Source organism: Rhinopithecus bieti, unplaced genomic scaffold (assembly GCF_001698545.2).
Source record: "Rhinopithecus bieti isolate Rb0 unplaced genomic scaffold, ASM169854v2 scaffold_18477, whole genome shotgun sequence".
NCBI classification, from domain to species: Eukaryota; Metazoa; Chordata; class Mammalia; order Primates; family Cercopithecidae; genus Rhinopithecus; species Rhinopithecus bieti.
The window spans coordinates 670,251-689,428 of record NW_016809209.1 but is presented as its reverse complement, the minus strand read 5'-3'; the positions used below and the strand labels follow the sequence as shown (position 1 = coordinate 689,428).

Here is a 19,178-nt window from a genome sequence, read left to right as displayed (position 1 = left end):
AGCGAGACTCCGTCTCAAAAAAAAAAAAAAAAAAAAAAGAGGTATCCACATAGTCAGATGATGGCTCCATACCATGGTCTTCCATGCTGTATTGTTTGCCCCAACTGAGGAGCAGCTGAGCTGAGGTGCTGCAGAATGGGTGTCCAGCTGGTGCTAAAAAGCCCCTTCAGATCAGGGACCAGCCTGTTTAGGTCAGGAGGGGTAGGGAGCTGAATCAGGTGCAGCTTCTATTTCTCGTGGGGGTGATCTTGGCCTCCTTCTCCCACCCCATAGAGCAGAGAACCCTGCTGGCCATGGCTCCAAGGAGGTGAAAGGCAAAACTCACACTTACTATCAGGTGCTGATTGATGCCCGTGACTGCCCACATATAGTAAGTAAGCAAAATGGCTGGGCCTGGGGGTCCTCTCCATGGAAAGTCCTACATCTCAATGGGGACAAAGGGAGGGAAAGGGGTCAAACAGAGCCCAGGTCAGTCCTGGTCCCCATGGCCTTGGACTGCACAGTGGCAAACAAAGCCCTGATTCACTTCTTGCCTTAGTCTCAGAGATCTCAGACAGAAGCTGTGACCTTCTTGGCTAACCATGATGACAGCCGGGCCCTCTATGCCATCCCAGGTGAGTAGTTAGCATTTGAATGGTATCTGTCAAGAAGGAGTCTGGTGTCCTGATGTCCTGTCATCCACTGGGAGGGATTATGATGCCAGGGTATGATACCAGGGTTATCCCATACTGGGACAAGGCCAGTTAATGTCTCTTCTCAACCCCATTTCTCTCCTCTCCTGTGTGAGTTTCACTGTGTTTTGCATCTCTGTGCCAGGCTTGGACTATGTCAGCCATGAAGACATCCTCCCCTACACCTCCACTGATCAGGTTCCCATCCAACATGAACTCTTTGAAAGATTTCTTCTGTATGACCAGACAAAAGGTAATCTCTCTCAAGAAGGGGAGGTGGAATGGGAGGGCCTTTTCATCAAAGAATATCATAGAAATAATTCCAGGGCCGGGCACAGTGGCTCACTCCTGTAATCCCAGCACTTTGGGAGGCCCAGGCAGGTGGATCATCTGAGGTCAGGAGTTCGAGACTGGCCTGGCCAACCTGGTGAAACCCTGTCTGTACTAAAAATACAAAAATTAGCTGGGCGTGGTGGCGGACACCTATAATCCCAGCTACTTGGGAGGCTGAGGCAGGAGAATCACTTGAACTCAGGAGGCAGAGGTTGCAGTGAGCCAAGATCATACCATTGCATTCCAGCCTAGGTGACAGAGCGAGACTGTGTCTCAGATTTAAAAAAAAAAAAAATGGGCCGGGTGCTGTGGCTCACACCTGTAATTTCAGCACTTTGGGAGGCTGATGTGGGCGGGTCAGTAGGTCAGTAGGTCGAGAGATCGAGACCGGCTGGGTGCGGTGGCTCAAGCCTGTAATCCCAGCACTTTGGGAGGCTGAGACGGGCGGATCATGAGGTCAGGAGATCGAGACCATCCTGGCTAACACGGTGAAACTCCGTCTCTACTAAAAATACAAAAAAAAATTAGCCAGGTGAGGTGGTGGGCGCCTGTAATCCCAGCTACTCAGGAGGCTGAGGCAGGAGAATGGTGTGAACCCGGGAGGCAGAGCTTGCAGTGAGCTGAGATCCGGCCACTGCACTCCAGCCTGGGCGACAGAGCAAGACTCTGTCTGAAAAAAAAAAAAAGAAAAAAAAAGAGATCGAGACCATCCTGGCCAATGTGGTGAAACCCTGTCTCTACTAAAAATATAAAAATTAGCTGGGTGTGGTGGTGTGCATCTGTGGTCTCAGCTACTTGGGAGGCTGAGGCTGGAGAATTGCTTGAACCCAGGAGGCGGAGGTTGCAGTGAGCCAAGATCGCGCCACTGCACTCCAGCCCGGCGACAGAGCAAGACTCCATCTCAAAAAGAAAAGTCATTCCAAAGCCCTATTTCCACAACCCTTTTCAACCTCCTGTTAGACTTGTCATGCCTCATAGGTGTCATACCTGACAGATGGCAGTTATTTTCTTATAGATATGGAAACTGAGGATCAGGGATGATGACAAGGGACTCAAGGTTGTTAGCAGCAGAGTGAGGTCTGAAAACCAGGGCTCTTAACTCCCAGGAGCTAGGTGCACTAGCTCCTCGGGGCTTATTCTTGGTAGCAGTCCTGTGCCTTCTTCCAGCCTGTACTTTTGTTTCGTGTATGAGCATCCTGTTTGCCTGGGCCACCACTAGGAAGGGTTTTCTAGGAGGGGCAATCGCACTGGACTGTTGGCTTGGACTAACCAATTGTATCTTGCTCCAGCACCTCCTTTTGTGGCTCGGGAGACACTAAGGGCCTGGCAAGAGAAGAATCATCCCTGGCTGGAGCTCTCTGATGTTCATCGGGAAACAACTGAGAACATACGTGTCACTGTCATCCCCTTCTACATGGGCATGAGGGTATGTGGCCAGCCTGGACCCCTTCTAGCAGGGGTAGGCCTCAAGGTATATGGTGTCCTTAAGGTGACTGCTGGGGGAGGGGAGTCTAAATATAAACCATGTCCCTATGGTTCTGCTCCCAAGTGGTGGCATGTGTTGGTGGGGTTGAGTAGCCTCTAGACAGTGGCTGACACCAAGACCTAGAGCAGGCAGGGAAACCCATAGGTCCCAGGAAGGAATCCTTTATCCTGTCTCTTCCCTCTTGCTCAAAGGGAGCCATGTTTATGAAGAATATACACATAATTATTTAAAGCAGTGTAGGCATAACACTTTACATATTGTAGACACACATTGCCTGGGTGTAAGCATGTGCAGTGGTAGGGGCCGCCCAACTCCACAGACAGAAGCTATAGGTCAGAAAAGTGTGATAGTCATTGCATGTTTGGATACAAATATAAATGAAACACCGTTCCTGTCTTTCAGGACCTCATAGTAGTGGAGGAGGCCAACTTAAAGTATTATAGTAAGGGACAGTAATGGGAGACAGGAGGAGGACAGGGGCCCAGGGCAGCAAGGATAGGGGGCAGGGCTGGCCAGGAGGACAGTGAAAAAGGTAAGAGTCCTGTAGCTGATTTCTGTTGGCATCCAGCTCTGTTGGCGATCTTGAAGGGATGAAGAGTGGGGAGGCCAGGAGTGGATACAAGGATGTTGCCTCCCTGTGGGTGTGTAGGCCATGGTTCAGCTATCATCCTTATCTCACAGATACTCTCAATTTGGTCTGGCTACAACCTTCCTGGAATACATCAACTGCATTGGAGAGATGTTGATTGAAACACACTTGGTCTTGCCCTGTGGGACTTAAATTCTTTTTATTTTCTCCCTAGGAAGCCCAGAATTCCCATGTGTACTGGGTGAGTGGCACTGTCTGGAAGAAGGGGAGCTTGTGGGGTGTGCCTGGGGGGTCAGGGTGGAGGTAGAGGAGCTCACCTTCTGGCAGGAGCGGAACCTGTGCAGTGCATGTGTCAGCTTTGTTGACTTTTGCTTTGCACAGAAGTCTGAGGAGGGTTACCCAAAGTTTACTCTTTTTAAACTCCCTCTCCCACATCCCCTTCAGTGGCGCTACTGTATCCGTTTGGAGAACCTTGACAGTGACGTGGTACAGCTCCGGGAGCGGCACTGGAGGATATTCAGTCTCTCCGGCACCTTGGAGACAGTGCGAGGCCGAGGGGTAGTGGGCAGGGTGAGCATCCCTGGTCTAGTAATTCTGGTCCCGTGCAGCAAGCCTCGGGGCTTAGTGCAAGGCTTCCTTCTCCTTTGCGGTTATAGACAGAGGCTCACTTTGTGAACACATTGTATTGTTTTGGGTTAGAAATCTTAAAACAACCCCATGAGATAGGTTTCTTAAAAACCCATTTCATAGATGAAGAGAGTGAGACTGAGATGTTAAATAACTAGCCCATGGTCCCATAACTAGTAGTGGCAGGGCCTGGATTTAAACCCAAGTGAGTCTGAAGTCAAAACTTGTGTAGTTTTTAAAACTGGTGTAGTGTCTTTTAAAAACTGAAATTTGAATGTTGTTAGGTGGGGCACGCACCCCCACCACTCGCTGTGATCTTGCCTCTTTGCCCCTTTACATGTTTACATCCTCTGCTGGTCCTTGAAGAGATCTGATTTTATAATCCCTGCCTACCCAACCCTGTCTCCTGAGAAATAAAGTCACAAGCAGTACTGGTGTCAGGGGCGACATTCAACAAGCATTTATCAAATTCAGTGGGGACTGGGGAGGTAGGTGGTAAAGTGAATAAGAACAGGGCTTTAGATTTAGCTAGTCACTTTAAATTCCAGCTGAGTTATATATTCACTGCATAACTTTGAGCAAGTTATTTATCCAAAATCTTAGTTCCTTACTGCTAAAATGTGGATCACACCAATTACCTTATGATCACTAGGAGAATTAAAGCAGCAGACGTTTGCAGAGTACCTGCTGTGGTGCCTGGCACTTAGCACGCATGAATGGACACTGGAGGGGGTATCTCCACAGTAGGTCCTTCGTTTTTAGAGACAGGGTCTCGCTGTGTCACATAGGCTGGAGTGCAGCAGTGTGACCATAGTTTACTTTCCTGGGCTCAAACAATCCTCTGCTTCAGCTTCTTGAGTAGCAAGACTACAGGCACACACCACTATGCCTGGTTAATTAAAAACTTTTTTTGTGTGTGTAGAGATGGGGTCTCACTGTGTTCCACAGGCTGCAGAGGAGGTCCTTTGCCCAGTGCCCTCTGACATTCAGTCTGAGATATCTTTCCCAGAGCCAGCATAAAAGGCCCAGGCCAAATGGTCGTGCTGTGGGAGGAGGTACTAGCAGGCAGCATTATCATGTTGTGGGATGCCTGCTATGGTGGGGGACATCCAGTCTTGATGAACTGGCAGTCAGCATGTAACCCTGGGGTGCAGGAAACATGTCCCTGGGGCTTGGCCTGACCCATTTTGCCTAAATCCTTACAGGAACCGGTGTTATCCAAGGAGCAGCCCGCGTTCCAGTATAGCAGCCACGTCTCGCTGCAGGCTTCCAGTGGGCACATGTGGTGAGTGAGTGTGCACAGCAGTAGGGACCACCCAGCTCCACAAACAGAAGCTGTAGGTCAAAACAGTGAGAGCTTAGAGCTTGCCATTAACTCTGGGCCAAGTTACATTCTTAGAGGGAGGCTTATCTGCTATTTATTGTTGTGTGGGACTTGTCTGATTTTCTCTTACTGCCTGTTTCCCAGTTCCCTATGATTTGTGGACTGAGGTCTTAGGCCAAAGAGGTCTGGTGATTTGATGCTGCAGAGTTGCTCATATAGTTGGGTTTTTTCCCTTTGTGTTTCACTCCTTAGCCTGAAAATGCAGTTGGGTAGCTTATACGGTATGTATCTAAAGGCCAGAATCTGGACAGCTGTGTTTTTCTTTCTTTTTTTTTTTTTGGAGACGGAGTTTCACTTGTTGCCCAGACTGGAGTGCAACGGCACAATCTCGGCCCACTGCAACCTCCATCTCCCGGGTTCAAGCCATTCTCCTGCCTTAACCTCCCAAGTAGCTGGGATTACAGGCATGTGCCACCACGTCCGGCTAATTTTGTATTTTTAGTAGAGACGGGGTTTCTCCACGTTGGTCAGACTGGTCTCGAACTCCTGACCTCAGGTGACCTCAGGTGATCTGCCGGCATCAGCCTCCCAAAATGCTGGGATTACAGGCATGAACCACTGCAGCTGTTTTTCTTTTCATGGATAACCATGAGGGGCTCTTGGGTCTCTGGACGAGTCATCCTGTCATGAGCTAGATAGAAGAGAGCTCAGGCTCACACGTCCTCTGTGGCTGGCAGCTGAGGGCACAGGGCCATCCAGATCCTTAGGAGGCCTCAGCCCTGGCTCCTTCTAAACCAGCTTCTCTCTGACCTGCAGGGGCACATTCCGCTTTGAAAGACCTGATGGATCCCACTTTGATGTTCGGATCCCTCCCTTCTCCCTGGAAAGCAATAAAGATGAGAAGACACCACCCTCAGGCCTTCACTGGTAAGGCCAGCTGAGGCCCCAAGTGCTTCCTTGGTCACCAGGAAGAACAACTGTCATCCCACAATTGCTGCAGAACTCTTCTCTCCCCATCATCGGCCACAGTGGGTCTCTTAATTTGATTGTGGGGTTCTTTTTGTGGTGAGGGTGGTGTAACTTTTCTTCAGAAGACCCATGTGGGACACCTCCAAGGCTGGCCTCCTCATAAGCCCTGCCTATACCATGTTCCAGTAAACCTCTCCACCTAGGAACTGTATTCAGCTGCTACAGGCCTGGAGGAGTTTCCTGGCCTGTCACATGAGGTTTGATCAGTAAACCAGTGCACGCTTGGCCACCCTTGCCATTTCTGCTCCCAGAGTCTCAGGCTTCCCTTCTGACTCAGTGTGTGCCCTTGATTGCTTTCTCTGCTGCCCTTCCAGGGAGCTGCCCCCCTGGTAGGGCATGTGCCTGTTTCCCTCTCAGCCTGGTGGCTGGCTGGACATCTCCTGCGGTCAATGGGCCTCTCAGCTAGTTGGCAGGGTTGCTGGACTGGACTCTTGTTCACTTTACCTTCTGCCAAATGCAGAGAGGGAGACCAGTGTCACAGTCAGAGTGGCCTGGCTCTTAGCAGTGACCAACCATTGCCATTTCTGGCCTCGCTAAAGCCCAGGAGAGGAGGGAGGCAAGCCAGTCGGGTTTCCTGGAGCAATGGGTGTGCCAGCCCTGAGCATGACTCTGCCAAGCATCCAGACCACAAATGCAGGAATTTGGCCGAGGAGCAGCTTTAGCTATGGATGATGACTAAGCCAAGCTACTTCCTGAGCTTCTCTCAGATTTCCAAGAGCCAGAGATGAATTGTGCTGCAACTTGCCCCAATTCTTAGGATTTCTTCTCCTCCGCCACTGCAGTGATTGTTAGAGGTCGTTTTCTTGAATTAGTATTAAATCACAGTTCCAGTCCTTGTTAGTGTTGTCCTTAGTCCTCCAGGGGGAGCTGGGGTTGCAGGGCAACAGTACAGTCGCGCTTATGACCTAGCTAGAACGCAAGGTCAGGTGATAAACGGAAACACAGGAACTCAGCCCATGGCCGCAAGCTGGCCAAGGCCTGCTCACTGTAAACATGGCTCTGTACCGTTGAGTTTAACACAATTTTATTAGAAATTAGTGTTTGCTTCCATCACTAATGCTGAGCAACCAAATATTACAGTTATGTGATAAAGGAAAAATTCTCTCCTGGCCAGGACCTGCGCCATCCTTTAGGCCGACCTTGGTCACATACCAAATTCAATAAAATCCAATACTGGTCTGTGTTGTTAACAGCAGGCTGCCAGGTTTCTCAGAAACTGACAAGAAAGTCTGACCTTCATCCATACTTTTTTGTTTACTTACCCTTGGGCTGCTTGGAGTTGAAAAATGCACACAGCCAAGAGTTGCTTTCTGAATAGGGCTGGAAACTTTCAAAGAAAACCCCCAAACTTTTAAGCCACAAAGTCTGATTTAAGAAGCTAAGATCATGTCAGTAAGTTCAATGTTAGTATTTTCCTTAAGACCAAGGAGATATTTTCAGTCAGAGAAGATAAGCGCCCAGTCCCAGGCTACTGTGCTTTCTCGGCAAGAAAGACCGAGACACTGAGGATGTGAATGTCAAAGCAGTAAGCAGGGACTAAAGGGGATGGGGAGGTCAAAAGGCAAGCATCAACACACCTCAGTGGGGAGCTGGGAATTTGAGTATTAAAGGACCTCAAGAGGGCAGCTGAGAAAATAGGCCAGTGGTCTCAGGCCGACGCATTCCAGTCTCTGTGGGAAAGTCACAAAGCCAAAGCCTGAATTTGGCCAAATAAATGGATTTGTCTTTATCTTGTTACCTCAATGAGGGCTGAAAGAACTAGTAGCTGGTCACCAAGGTACCTGACCTGAGAGTCTTAGTGCTATTTATACATTCAAGACTGTGACTAACATAAAATGCCTAATTAGAAAGTCACATTTCCCCTGTCCCGCCGTCATGTCACTTCAGGTCCTTGTGAGTGTCTAACCCTGGGTCTGGCATTTGCCCATAGGCTGTGTGGCATCAGCTATCATAAAAGTAGTTAAGAGGGATAAACTTGATAACCTGTGCTCTCTCCAAAGAGCGGAAAGTGGGTACAGTATGTGGCTACGTTGCTTTGTTAGGCTGGCAGAACAGTCCCTCCCTGATAGCATTCCTTTGGAAAATAATTCAGAGAAGCTGAATTCTGGTTTGGCCAAGCCAAACAAAAAGGAATGAAAACCAAAGCCCTAAAGAGGAACCTACCTCCTGGCTAGTGCTTGGCATCTCCATGGCTGAGTTACCCAACAAGGAGTGAAGGCCTTCAGGGTGCTTCGGTTGCAACTGTCATCCTGCACTCAGAGACACCACTGGGCAGAACCACCATCCCAGCCAGGACAAACCAAGACCATAGGTGGTGTGGGCAGGGGGTAGATGTGTGGCCAAGCATGGGCCACCTCTGTGCAGGGGCTGCTGGGAGCACCGTGCTCTGAGTTTGCTGTCCTCAGCTGATGGGCATGCCAGCCAACACCATGCAGTACCCACGGGCTCCACGGTCTTCCTGCCGTGGCTCATGCTTCTGGCCCGTGACAGCTCTTTGGCTTTACCGTATGTGAGGACAGCATGGCTGGAAGCCAAGGGTACTCAAGAGAACCACAAAGAGCCATCATGCTAGACCTAGGAGCCAGTGATGTGACTCTAAGATGGGGGGTTAAAATGTCCTTTCTCGCAGGCACCCTGTGAGGACTGCAGGTCCCAGCTTAGCCATCCTTCCCTCCTCGGTGCACTCTGAGCTGCTGGCCAGGCTGGCAAAGCCAGAGCTGCTTTGTTGGATGTTTTTTTATTGCTTCCTCTTTATCCTCTATTCTGCAGGGAAGCAGGGATTAGGATAGAAAGACATGGGCCAGGGAGAATATCAACCTCCTGAATAACAGTACAAAGTGCTTTAAAGAAACAGATCCCACAGGCATGGAGAAGGGCCAAGGGTTCTGCCATATGTAGGGTCTTGGCACCCTGGAGGGCAAAAGAAATGCCCAGTTTCCTCGTTACTAGATTTAGAACTATTCATTTCCTAGATTATTTTTTAAAAACCAAACTTACCAAGCCTTGTGCTTAAACACCTTAGGAAAAAAGACATCCCACCTTCCATTATAAAACTGGGCCTCTACGCCACCAGGAGCGGCCTTGTCCCCAGAATGAACCCATTCCCCATGGGCCTCAGCTGAGGCCTAAGGGGCAGTAGCCCTTCCACAGAGGGCCTAGGGGAAGGTTCTCAGCAGGAGGTGGGTCAGTCCACTTGCCCCAGGGAGCAGAAGCAGCTCCCTGTCAGACAGGAAGGGTGATGGTGAGCAGATAGGACAGGACTCAGTCTCCATAAGTGCTCGGGGGCAAGGCAGAGGAATGTGGTCCCTCCTCTGCCCAGACCCTCTGACCTCCGAGCAGGGTCTGTCATGCCTCTGGGTGCTGGAGCAGAGACCCAGCCAGCAGCAGCATGGGGTGGCCAATAGGGCAGGTTCCACAGGACGGGAGATAGGGCCTCCCATGCCCTGACTCTCTGAGGGTCTGGTCAGTCACGATGAGTAGACTGGTGGCCGAGCTGCCGGTCATCGTAAGTGCTGTAGCGCTTGACGTGGATGCGGCGGACACGGTCCCGCAGTTCAAAGGTCTCCTCGTCTTCACTGGGGGAAGCCTGGCTGCGGCTACGGCTTGTGGCCTCCAACAAGGAGTTGTCGGGGACGCGGGGAGTCTCATAGAGTAAGACGTTGAGTGTCTCCTCATAGATTCGGGCCTCTGGGAATTCCACCTGGGGTGAGGGAGGACGAAGACGGAGCAATGTTTCATCTTGGAGAGGGCACCGTGTGTCACAGCTGCTGGCCCTGAGGCTCCATAAGGCCTAACCCTCTCATAAGACAGGTGGCGGTCTGTCTCCAGGGAGAGCCAGCCTCCCTCCGAAGGCGGAGTGAGGGAGTGTACTCTATAGACATGAGGACAGGGAAGACCAACACCCTCCGCACCCCTGCCCCAGCCTGAGACCAAGGGACCAGCGGGCATAGAGGGTGGACCAGGCCTAGGTCCAAACACAGCTCTACCACTTGCTAGCTATGGAGGCTTGGGCTGAACCCTTCTGGGCTATAGCTCCCATATGTACAAAAGGATGGTTCAGATCAACCTTGAGAGTTGCTGTCAACATTACAGGAAAGATGTGATTGCTTAGCAGAAGCCTGGCACACAGCAAACCACCAAGCAGAGACATACACAGAGCAGCTGCTATGTTGAGTGGTTTCGCTGCCTTTCTCTGCCTGCCCAACCCAGTGTGTCACCGGCATGACCTGCCCGGAGGAGAGAAAGGGAATGCAGTCAAGCATCTGAATTCTAGCCTGACCTGCTCTGCTGGACTGAGCTTCTGTTCTCTCATCTGTCACATGGGGAGAGTGGCTCTAGCCCTGTGTGTCTCACAGATGTGCTGTGAGGCGTCACAAGAGTTCATGAAAGAGAACATACTGAGGAAGATGCCAGGTGCTGCTGCCACTTCCACTGCAGTGTCACCAGCCACTAGACACCTGCCCCGAACCCTTTCGCCACCGATAGGGTCAGAAGCCACCCACACTGTCACCCTCCCTCCCACCTCTACACCTAAAACTGCAGGAGGAAACAGGGTCACCTGTAAGCTGGCCTTCCCCAAACCCTCTGCAGATCTCCCAGCTGGAGGCACTTGAGTAGTTTGGGGGTCGACAAGTTGCTTGGCAAGTCTGGCTACTTTGAGCTCTTCACACCCACATGGCCCTTCCTGGATGACCTGCCATCCACCCTAGCAGATCATCTCTAGGACCTGCACTCATAGGAGGCAGCTACTCTCTGGGGTAACTGACTGCAACTGGGGGAGAGGGGCCAGCTGAGTTTGTGATGACTGTCACCTATCAAATGCCTGATGTGTACCTGGCACTAAGTTGATTAGCCAGAAACCCCAGCTAGTGGGGGCCAGTGAGGAGATTTTATTTTATTATTATTAAGAGTGTGGCCGGGCGCGGTGGCTCAAGCCTGTAATCCCAGCACTTTGGGAGGCCGAGACGGGCGGATCACGAGGTCAGGAGATCAAGACCATCCTGGCTAACAGGGTGAAACCCCATCTCTACTAAAAATACAAAAAACTAGCCGGGCGAGGTGGCGGGCGCCTGTAGTCCCAGCTACTCGGGAGGCTGAGGCAGGAGAATGGCGTGAACCCGGGAGGCGGAGCTTGCAGTGAGCTGAGATCCGGCCACTGCACTCCAGCCTGGGCGACAGAGCGAGACTCCATCTCAAAAAAAAAAAAAAAAAAAGAGTGTTTGGAAATGGAGTCTTGCTATTTTGCTTAGGCTGGCCTCAAACTCCTAGGCTCAAGGGATCTTCCCACTGCAGCCTCCTGAGTAGCCGGGACTACAGGCGTGTGCCACGATGCCCGGCTAATTTTTCTATTTTTTGTAAAGACGGGGTTTCACCATGTTGTCCAGGGTGGTCTTGAACTCCTGGGCTCAAGTGTTGTGCCCGCCTCTGTCCCTGGCTCAGATAGGAGAGCTGAACAGCATTCTAACATGAAAGCCCAAGCTATTTCTACACCACACTTCCACTCCAAAAAGTTGTATCATTTTCTTATCTTGTTAAATTCATACCATCATCCCCATGTCTGCAAATGAGGAACCTGAGGCCCAGATGGCTTAAGTGGCTTATCCAAAGTCAGAAAACTGGCAAGTGGTGGAGCCAGCGTTCAAACCTGAATTGGGCCAACTTCAAAGACCCAGTCCTTCCCACCGTACTAGGCCACTTCCTGCTGGTCAACGGCCCCTGCCCTGAGCTGTCAGGAACAAAGCGGTTCCCGTCCATTCCCCACACCCCTTGTTCTGGCTTTGTCCTTGCCCAGCACCATTACCATGTGTGGAAAAAAGAGCCAAATGCACACCCCTTTTGCTCCGTGCTAGTCACACCCCAACCACACCCTCCTACAGTGGGTGTGTGTCCTCCCTGACCCATGCAGGGGGAATCCCCCACACCTTGGTCTGCTTCTTCTCTGTGGCATACACGATGGAGGTACAGCACACTTCTGCCAGCTTACGGCCCTGGCCATAGAAGGACCAACAGCAGATCTCGTCGCCAATGACATCCTTGATGAAGAGCACGCGGCCGTTGAAGCGGAGGGAGAGCTTGTCAAATAGCTCGATGTTTTTCAGCAAGTGGTCATCAGAGTTGCTGAAAAACCCACGAGGGCCAAGAGGCCTGGGAATGAGGTTCCAGTCCAAGGGAGGGTGCTAGACAAGTGGAGCCCTCCCCTCCCTCCCTTCCCCCGTCCTGTCCTGCTGAAATGAAAGCAAGATGCCAGGGGGCCAGGAGAGAAAGGGTCATAGGGTACCCTCTGGGTTGGAGGGCCTGTAAGGAAAAGGAACTGAGTTGGTTTTAAGTCAAAGTAGGGACAACTGAGGGAGCAGGTCTCCCCTCACTAACATGGAATGAAGGAGACAACGCTGCTATTTCAGTGGGAGGCATTCCTTCCCTTACCGTGGGGGTGACAGTGGCAATGTGCCTGTCCACAGGGAAGCATAGGGAGGGTTTGGGACTCTGAACCTGCAGCCACCTGAGTCTACCTAACTGTGGCCTATGGATAGGACATGGGCTGGAGGGTGTGGGGAGAGAATCAGCCCAGTGTGAACCGCACAGGCTGACTCGGGGGACTCCCAGCTCACTGGCCTCCTAGCATCCCCTCCACCCGGTAGGATGACATGTGTGAAAACACCTGACATGCTGCCTTCGTGATACACGTTGAGGGTGCATTTCACCTTCAATCATTTATATCCCAGCCAGGGCACCCTGCTGAGTTCCAAAGGCCTCTGTCCCAGTTTCCCTTCTACTTTCTGTTCTTCCCCCACTTAGCACAGCCAGTTCCAAGACCCAGGCCCAGACCCACGCCGACCATGCTGGGAGTGCAGGCAGCATTCATTGGGTCTGCTGCCCAGTGTCTGCTCTGGCTGCTCAGCCCTGTGACGCATCCTACCTGGTGTAGGAATACTTGTTGTTGCTTCTGTTGTACAGCAGCTTCACCACCGGCTGTGAAGGAGTTCAGAGTGAGGGCCAGGCCGGGGGCCTGGCATCCCCAGCCCGCAGCCCTCAGAGGTCCTGGTACCTTGGTGGAGGATTCGATGAGCCGCTCCTCCTCCTTCAGGGATGTGATGATGGGGATGTTGCACACAGGCTGGTAGGAGTCCTTCTTGTCCTGCACGACACAGAACAGAGAACCCTCTTTAGGATCTTCTGCTTTCCAGGCTTAGCCAGGTACCTCTGCAGCCCCTCTGCCATGGCCACCTGCTGCTTGGTGAGGAAGTGTCAGACACAAATCATGAGGCCCCTGGCAATAGAAACTGCCAGCTGGAAAGTGGACCCCCATTTAGAAAACCCAAGATCCAGGCCAGGTGCGGTAGCTCACACCTATAATCCCAGCACTTTGGGAGGCTGAGGCAGGCAGATCGCTTGAGCCCAGGAGTTCGAGACCAGCCTGGAAAACATGGTGAAACCTCAGTCCTACAGAAAATACAAAGACTAGCCTGTATTCCCAGCTACTTTGAAGGCCAAGGCACGAGAATCACTTGAACCCAGGAGGCAGAAGTTGCAGTGAGCCAAGATCACACCACTGCACTCCAGCCTGGGTGACAGTCAAAAAAAAAAAAAAACCAACAACCTAAAATCCAGGTATCAAAGCATAGAAACCAGAAGCAGGGCCTAATCACGCTGCCAGGTGTGAACACCTGGTTGCCAGGTTGGTGGGCCTGGGTGGCATCTCACTTGTCTCATTAGGTTTGCACTCATCAACCACGCCTCCCACACAACCTGCCAGGAACCACAGTCCTCCATCCCACAAGAAGGGGCAACTCCTGACCTCGTCTGCCCACCCTGCTCCGCCCCACCCGTGTACCTGCAGGGCACTCTGGCACATGTTCACCAGCCCCTGGATGAGGTAATACTTTGCTTCAGCCATCAATTCCTTGATTTCTTGCCGGTTCTGAGGGAGGGTGATGGTGTCATCTCGGAGGTAATTCAAAATGGTGCCAAAGTGCTTTCCACAACGGTCTATCAGGATCCAGCCTAGGGGTGCAGATGATCCTACAGGGTTAGTTTGCCACCGGGTACCTCCGAGGCAGGCAAAGGCCACCGGATGAGCTGGCAGCAGGTGGCAGGGAAGGGGGTCCACAAGCACAAAGCCCTCACACAGGGTGACAGAGGCAGGGATGGAGGTTCTAGCACTCAGGCCCATGGCTGCTCTTCACCCTTCCTCTCTGAAACCCAGAACTGGCACATCCCACAGGGGATACAGCCCTCCAGGCTGTACAGGCCACAGGGGCCTAGGCTCAGGGCACCAGGCCCAGCCCAACACAGAAACCAACCGCTCCCGGCCTTCTGCCCGCTACCCAGTCTTAAAGTGATGGCTCCTATGAGAATGTTGTCCTATTTGAATATTTTAAAAGTATGGCTCTTCTTCCTGGAAGATGAATAAACATAGCATTCCATGTACAATTTCACAGAACTCTGAAGCTCTACTAGGGACTCCAGGTGATGACACCCTACATAAGGTGAAGAGGAAACGTGACTGAATTCTAGATCTGGTCATTTCCTTGGGAACCTCTCTTGCCCTCCCCACCCCGAGCAGCAAGCCCCAATGCCTCACCTTCTTTGTCTGTCAGCACCTCCATGCGCCCGCTGAACATGGCCTTGAGCATGGTGTCGTGGCGGGTCAGGGCCCGCACAGTGGTATAGTACAGAGAGCCGCCCACGTTGAGCTGGACGTACTTGTTGCCCAGCCCTCCTCCCTTGAATCCACTGAGCTTGGGCTTGGCCCCTGAGGCTGGGCACAGGCAGGTGTCCCCCGACATCTCCCGCTGCAGGTAGATCACCACACGGCAGGAGGTAGGCTTGGAAGGCTCCGCCGTGGTGGAAAGGATCACAAGTGAGTGGCCAGTGGAGGCCAGAGCCTCATACTCTCAATGCTGGACATGGGAAACGGGAGAGAAGACATGAGTCAGCTGAGAGAGCCCTCAGACCGGGAGGAGACAACAGCAGAAACATGACCGTACTCACTCTCTCCTTGACAAGCCCAAGCACTGCTCCCTGGCAGAGGCTAAGTCCCTGCCATTTTGCTTTCTTTTATTTTTTCTTAGAGACAGGGTCTCACTCTGTCACCCAGGCTGGAGTGCAGTGGCGCCATCTTGGCTCACTGCAACCTTTGCCTCCCAGGCTCAAGTGATCCTCCCACCTCAGCCTCCTGAGTAGCTGGGACCACAGATACGCACCACCACACCCAGTTAATTTTTTTTTCTTTCTTCTTTTTGGTAGAGAGAGGGTTTTACCATGTTGCCCAGGCTGGTCTCGAACTCCTCAGCGCAGGCAATCCGCGCACCTCAGTCTCCCAAAGTGCTGGGATTATAAGCGTGAATCACTGTGTCTGGCCTCCCTGCCATTTTTACTATAGCAGGAACCAGGGCTGGAGGCAGTCTCCCAGACTCCTGCCCTGGTCACCTCATCAGCCTCCCTGAGACTCAGCTCTGTTCAGGGCCTCAAGGAAGACAAGCAAACCCATGGAACCAGTCAGAGAGGGCCAGAGGAACAGATCACCCTAGAGATCTACCAGTCAGATTCCAGTTACTTTCTTGTCAAGGTTCCCAGGATCCCAGACTTCCAGCCAAGCCTACTGGGAATCCAGCTAGCCTAGGAGTTTCCCAGGAGCCAGAGGGACAGGATGCACTTCCTTTCTAAAGATTTCAGCCTCAAGAGCAGACTGTGCCAGTGTTTATTTTGAGCACCACCGAGAGTCTGGCTTCAGGAAGGAAAGTAAAAGCAGCTTCAGGAGAGAATTGAGTAAGCCAGGGTGGGGGGTGCTGGCCAGTGTTCTTGGCGCAGGTTACCTGGGCTTCAGCTGGGGCTTCCTGACCTTCCCCTTTCTTGGCACAAGGCTTGTCCCAAGTTCCTGAAATTGTCACCATTTTTCAGGGAAGAACAGCTATAGGGTGGCTGTTTTCCTTTCTTTTTCCTGAGAGGGAGCCCAGCCCTACTCTCCTCTTCCCTCCCAATAAGAATGGAAGAAGAAAGGACTAGAAAAGATCAGAGGATAAATCTAAAAACAATGAGGCAAGCTGTGTGCTGCCACCTGCCTGTACTCCTGGCTACTCAGTAGGCTGAGGTGGGAGGATCTCTTGAGCCTGGGAGTCAAGACCAGCCTGGGCAACATAGCAAGACCCCATCTCTTGGCATTTAATATGTATTAGCTCATTTAACTAATTCAGCAATTAAACTACTGAGTGCCTACTATGTTAAGCAATGAAACATAGTCAATGAAAAAACATTGTCTTTGCCTTCAAACAGTTCAAAGGAGCATCATAATAGGAATTTTTAAAAAGAGAGAGAGCTAGCATTTATTGTACCCCTATGTGCCAGGCACTGGGTACTCAGAAGAGAACAAATATAGAAAGTCATGTCCACATGGAGCTTACATTCTAGTGGAAGGAAATAGACTATAAACAAGGACTTGAATAAATAAACAGATAATTCCAGAACCTGATAAATGCAATAACGATAATAAAACAGTGATATGAGAGCGATTAGGGAGAGGCACTAATTTAGACAGAGGGGACAGGTGAAGCATCTTTGGGAAGGTGACATTTCAGCTGAGGTTTGAAGAGAGCATCTACACAGATGGAAGAGTAAGTGCAAAGTTCCTGTTAGAAACAAGTTTTAGGGGCCAGGTGTGGTGGCTCACACCTGTAATCCCAGCACTTTAGGAGGCTGAAGTGGGTGGATTGCTTGAGCCCAGGAGTTCAAGACCAGTCTGGGCAACATAGTGCGAGTTTGTCTCTAAAAATGAAAAAAAATTAGCCAGATATGGTGGCTCATGCCTATGGTCCCAGCTGCTCGGGAGGCTGAGGTGGGACAATTGCTTGAGCCTGGGCAGGTCAGCCTGGGTGACAGGGAAATCTCGTCTCAACAGCAACAAAATAAAAACAAGTTTTAGGGTCAGAAATAAGGTCATAATGGCTGGTGCACAGACAGTAAGGGGAAGTTGGTTTGATGTCAAGTCAGGGAAGGCAGGTGTTAGATGATAACAAAGTGTGGATTTCATACTAATTGCTATTACATATATATATATATATATATATATTTTGAAACAGAGTTTCACTCTTGTTGCCCAGGCTGGAGTGCAGTGGCACGATCTTGGCTCACTGCAACCTCCGCCTCCCAGGTTCAAGCTATTCTCCTGCCTCAGCCTTCCTGAGTAGCTGGGATTACACACATGCACCACCATGCCCAGCTAATTTTGTATTTTTAGTAGAGATGGGGTTTCTCCATGTTAGTCAGACTGGTCTTGAACTCCCGACCTCGGATGATCCGCCCGCCTTGGCCTCCCAAAGTGCTGGGATTACAGGCGTGAGCTACCGTGCCCGGCCTATTGCTATATAACATATGAATCAATTGGAGAGTTGCAAGCAGGGGAGTGATATGATCTGACTTGCTTGTAGTGTATTTTGAAAAGATAACTGCTGCTGGGTAGAGAATGAATTGTAAAGGTGCAAGAGAGGAAGTGGGAAGACCAGAGGAAACTGTAGTCTAGGCAAGAAGAGATGACGGCGGGCCTGGACCACGTTGGTAATAACGGAGACAGAAAAAAAGTGGAATGATTTCACCAAATGCTCATCACATACAGGAGTTTACAGTTGCTCCTCTCTTGTAAGTGCAACCCAGAAGCAGGGCACTGGTTTCCTAAGTTTACTGCTGTGTTCCCCTAATGGTGCTTAGCACAATGCCATGCACATTTTAAGTAGTTAACATATGTCAGTTTGTTAGAATGAAATTGTCCCTGAAAAGATTTAGGTAGTCCCTGGAAAGAATGTCCAAGGAAGTGGACAGTCAGCGTGGGTGCTGTGTGAAGCAGTGAATTCCTTTGGCGGCTTGTCTGGGAGACTCTTTCCTTTGCCACAGAGGTTGGGTATGGGAGGTGAACCCTCACCAGGAGGCTGCCAATGACTAAGAAACACTAGAATGGTATGACATCACCTTCCCTTTTTCCGCCCACCTCAAAGGAATAAATCCACCTCCCTAACAGGTATTAGCAAGTTCCCTATGTATTTTGTGTCTAGCTCTAGTTTTCCCAGGATCAAAGAAAGCATACATACATGTTCTGTCAATGCAAAGGAGCTCAAAGGATAGGCCTGCCAAGAGAGGTCGGCGGATCCAGAGTTAATCTATTCCTTTCCTACAAAGCAATTGCTTTGAGCCCCTGGATGACGTCAATCAGATTCCGCCCAGACCATTGGGTTCCAGGAATTCTGTGGCAGGTGACGCCCCAGAAAGTAATTCCAGTGAGAATGAAGTTTCCACTGATAGCCACAGTGCTCTTCCTTCCGCACTTTGTGTGTGGATATTTGGGGATGCCTGGGGCTAGGGGCGGATCCGTGGCTCACGCTACGAAGCTAATGGGAACCCAAGCAGAACAAAGGGCAAACAGCCGCGGCTGTAGAAAGAGGAGGGGTCTAAAAGGAAGAAGGACCCAGAAATCCGTCAGACACGGAGGACGGCGCGGGGAAAGTGGAGGGCTAGAGCGGGCGGATCTAGCAGAAACCCTGGGTGTAAAGGTTAAGCGTCACCCAAAAAGTCCTGGGAAATGTGGCCGGTGTGGGCTCTTCTCTAGCCCGGGCCACGCCTCACTACCGTGAAACCCACACGGGTTCTCACGCCCACCCTCCGTGGGAGATCGGAGCTCTCCTTTTCCCCTACGCCGCCCGCGCCTTTTCCCCAGGACCCAGCCGGGCTCGCTCTACTCCAGCAGGGGCCGTCCATCCCTTCCCCGAGGGCATCTGCGGGCCCGGCTCTCACCGTCCCCGGAGGCGCCTCTCCTCTCAGCTGGATGGCCAGCGGACTCCGAGCCGCCCCTAGCCTGCAGCCGCCTGCCCACCAGCAGTCCCGGGCTGTGAGCTCACATCCTGCGCTCGCCGACTCCGCCCGGAGTGCGGCCCAGCCCCGCCGGTCGGGGAGCCTGAGACTACAAGTCCCTGCATGCATAGCGCTCTATCCGGGAAAGGGTGGAGGCGGAATCCCCCGAGGGTCTTCGCGGAGAGAGGAAAGCCACTTCCGGCCGTCCTGCTGGCGCTAAGGCTTCTGGGTCTTGTAGGCCCGACCTCCCCTCAGGCCTCTGTTTCCCAGCAACCTCTGTGGAAT

The 19,178-nt window shown here is 51.6% G+C and overlaps 2 protein-coding genes across 2 annotated transcripts in view; one reads left to right on the top strand and one right to left on the bottom strand.

The window, feature by feature from the left end:
- The window catches only part of POLDIP2 (DNA polymerase delta interacting protein 2), an 11,207-nt gene extending 3,956 nt beyond the window's left edge, over positions 1-7,251 (top strand). The window contains exons 4-11 of the mRNA XM_017888919.1: positions 274-370; positions 539-614; positions 817-924; positions 2,294-2,430; positions 3,294-3,320; positions 3,524-3,649; positions 4,912-4,991; positions 5,847-7,251. Coding sequence (XP_017744408.1) covers positions 274-370; positions 539-614; positions 817-924; positions 2,294-2,430; positions 3,294-3,320; positions 3,524-3,649; positions 4,912-4,991; positions 5,847-5,961 — 766 coding nt within the window. The 3' untranslated portion in view covers positions 5,962-7,251. The remainder of the gene's footprint in view (positions 1-273; positions 371-538; positions 615-816; positions 925-2,293; positions 2,431-3,293; positions 3,321-3,523; positions 3,650-4,911; positions 4,992-5,846) is intronic.
- TNFAIP1 (TNF alpha induced protein 1) lies at positions 7,067-19,171 on the bottom strand. Its single transcript, XM_017888920.1, has 7 exons — positions 18,837-19,171; positions 14,641-14,959; positions 13,891-14,060; positions 13,105-13,194; positions 12,976-13,028; positions 11,981-12,176; positions 7,067-9,759 (listed from the first exon to the last, which is right to left on the bottom strand). The coding sequence occupies exons 2-7, from the start codon at positions 14,843-14,845 to the stop codon at positions 9,523-9,525; spliced, it is 951 nt and encodes a 316-aa protein (XP_017744409.1). The 5' UTR covers positions 14,846-14,959; positions 18,837-19,171; the 3' UTR covers positions 7,067-9,522.
- Positions 19,172-19,178: the final 7 nt, after the last annotated feature.

Coding starts and splice junctions, on each gene's coding strand:
- TNFAIP1 (XM_017888920.1), bottom strand. CDS start 14,845: ATGTCGGGGGACACCTGCCTGTGCCCAGCCTCAGGGGCCAAGCCCAAG. Junction 12,177..12,975: donor AACAAGTATTCCTACACCAG/GTAGGATGCGTC, acceptor TGGGTTTTTCAG/CAACTCTGATGACCACTTGC. Junction 9,760..11,980: donor CAGAGAAGAAGCAGACCAAG/GTGTGGGGGATT, acceptor CCCTCACCCCAG/GTGGAATTCCCAGAGGCCCG.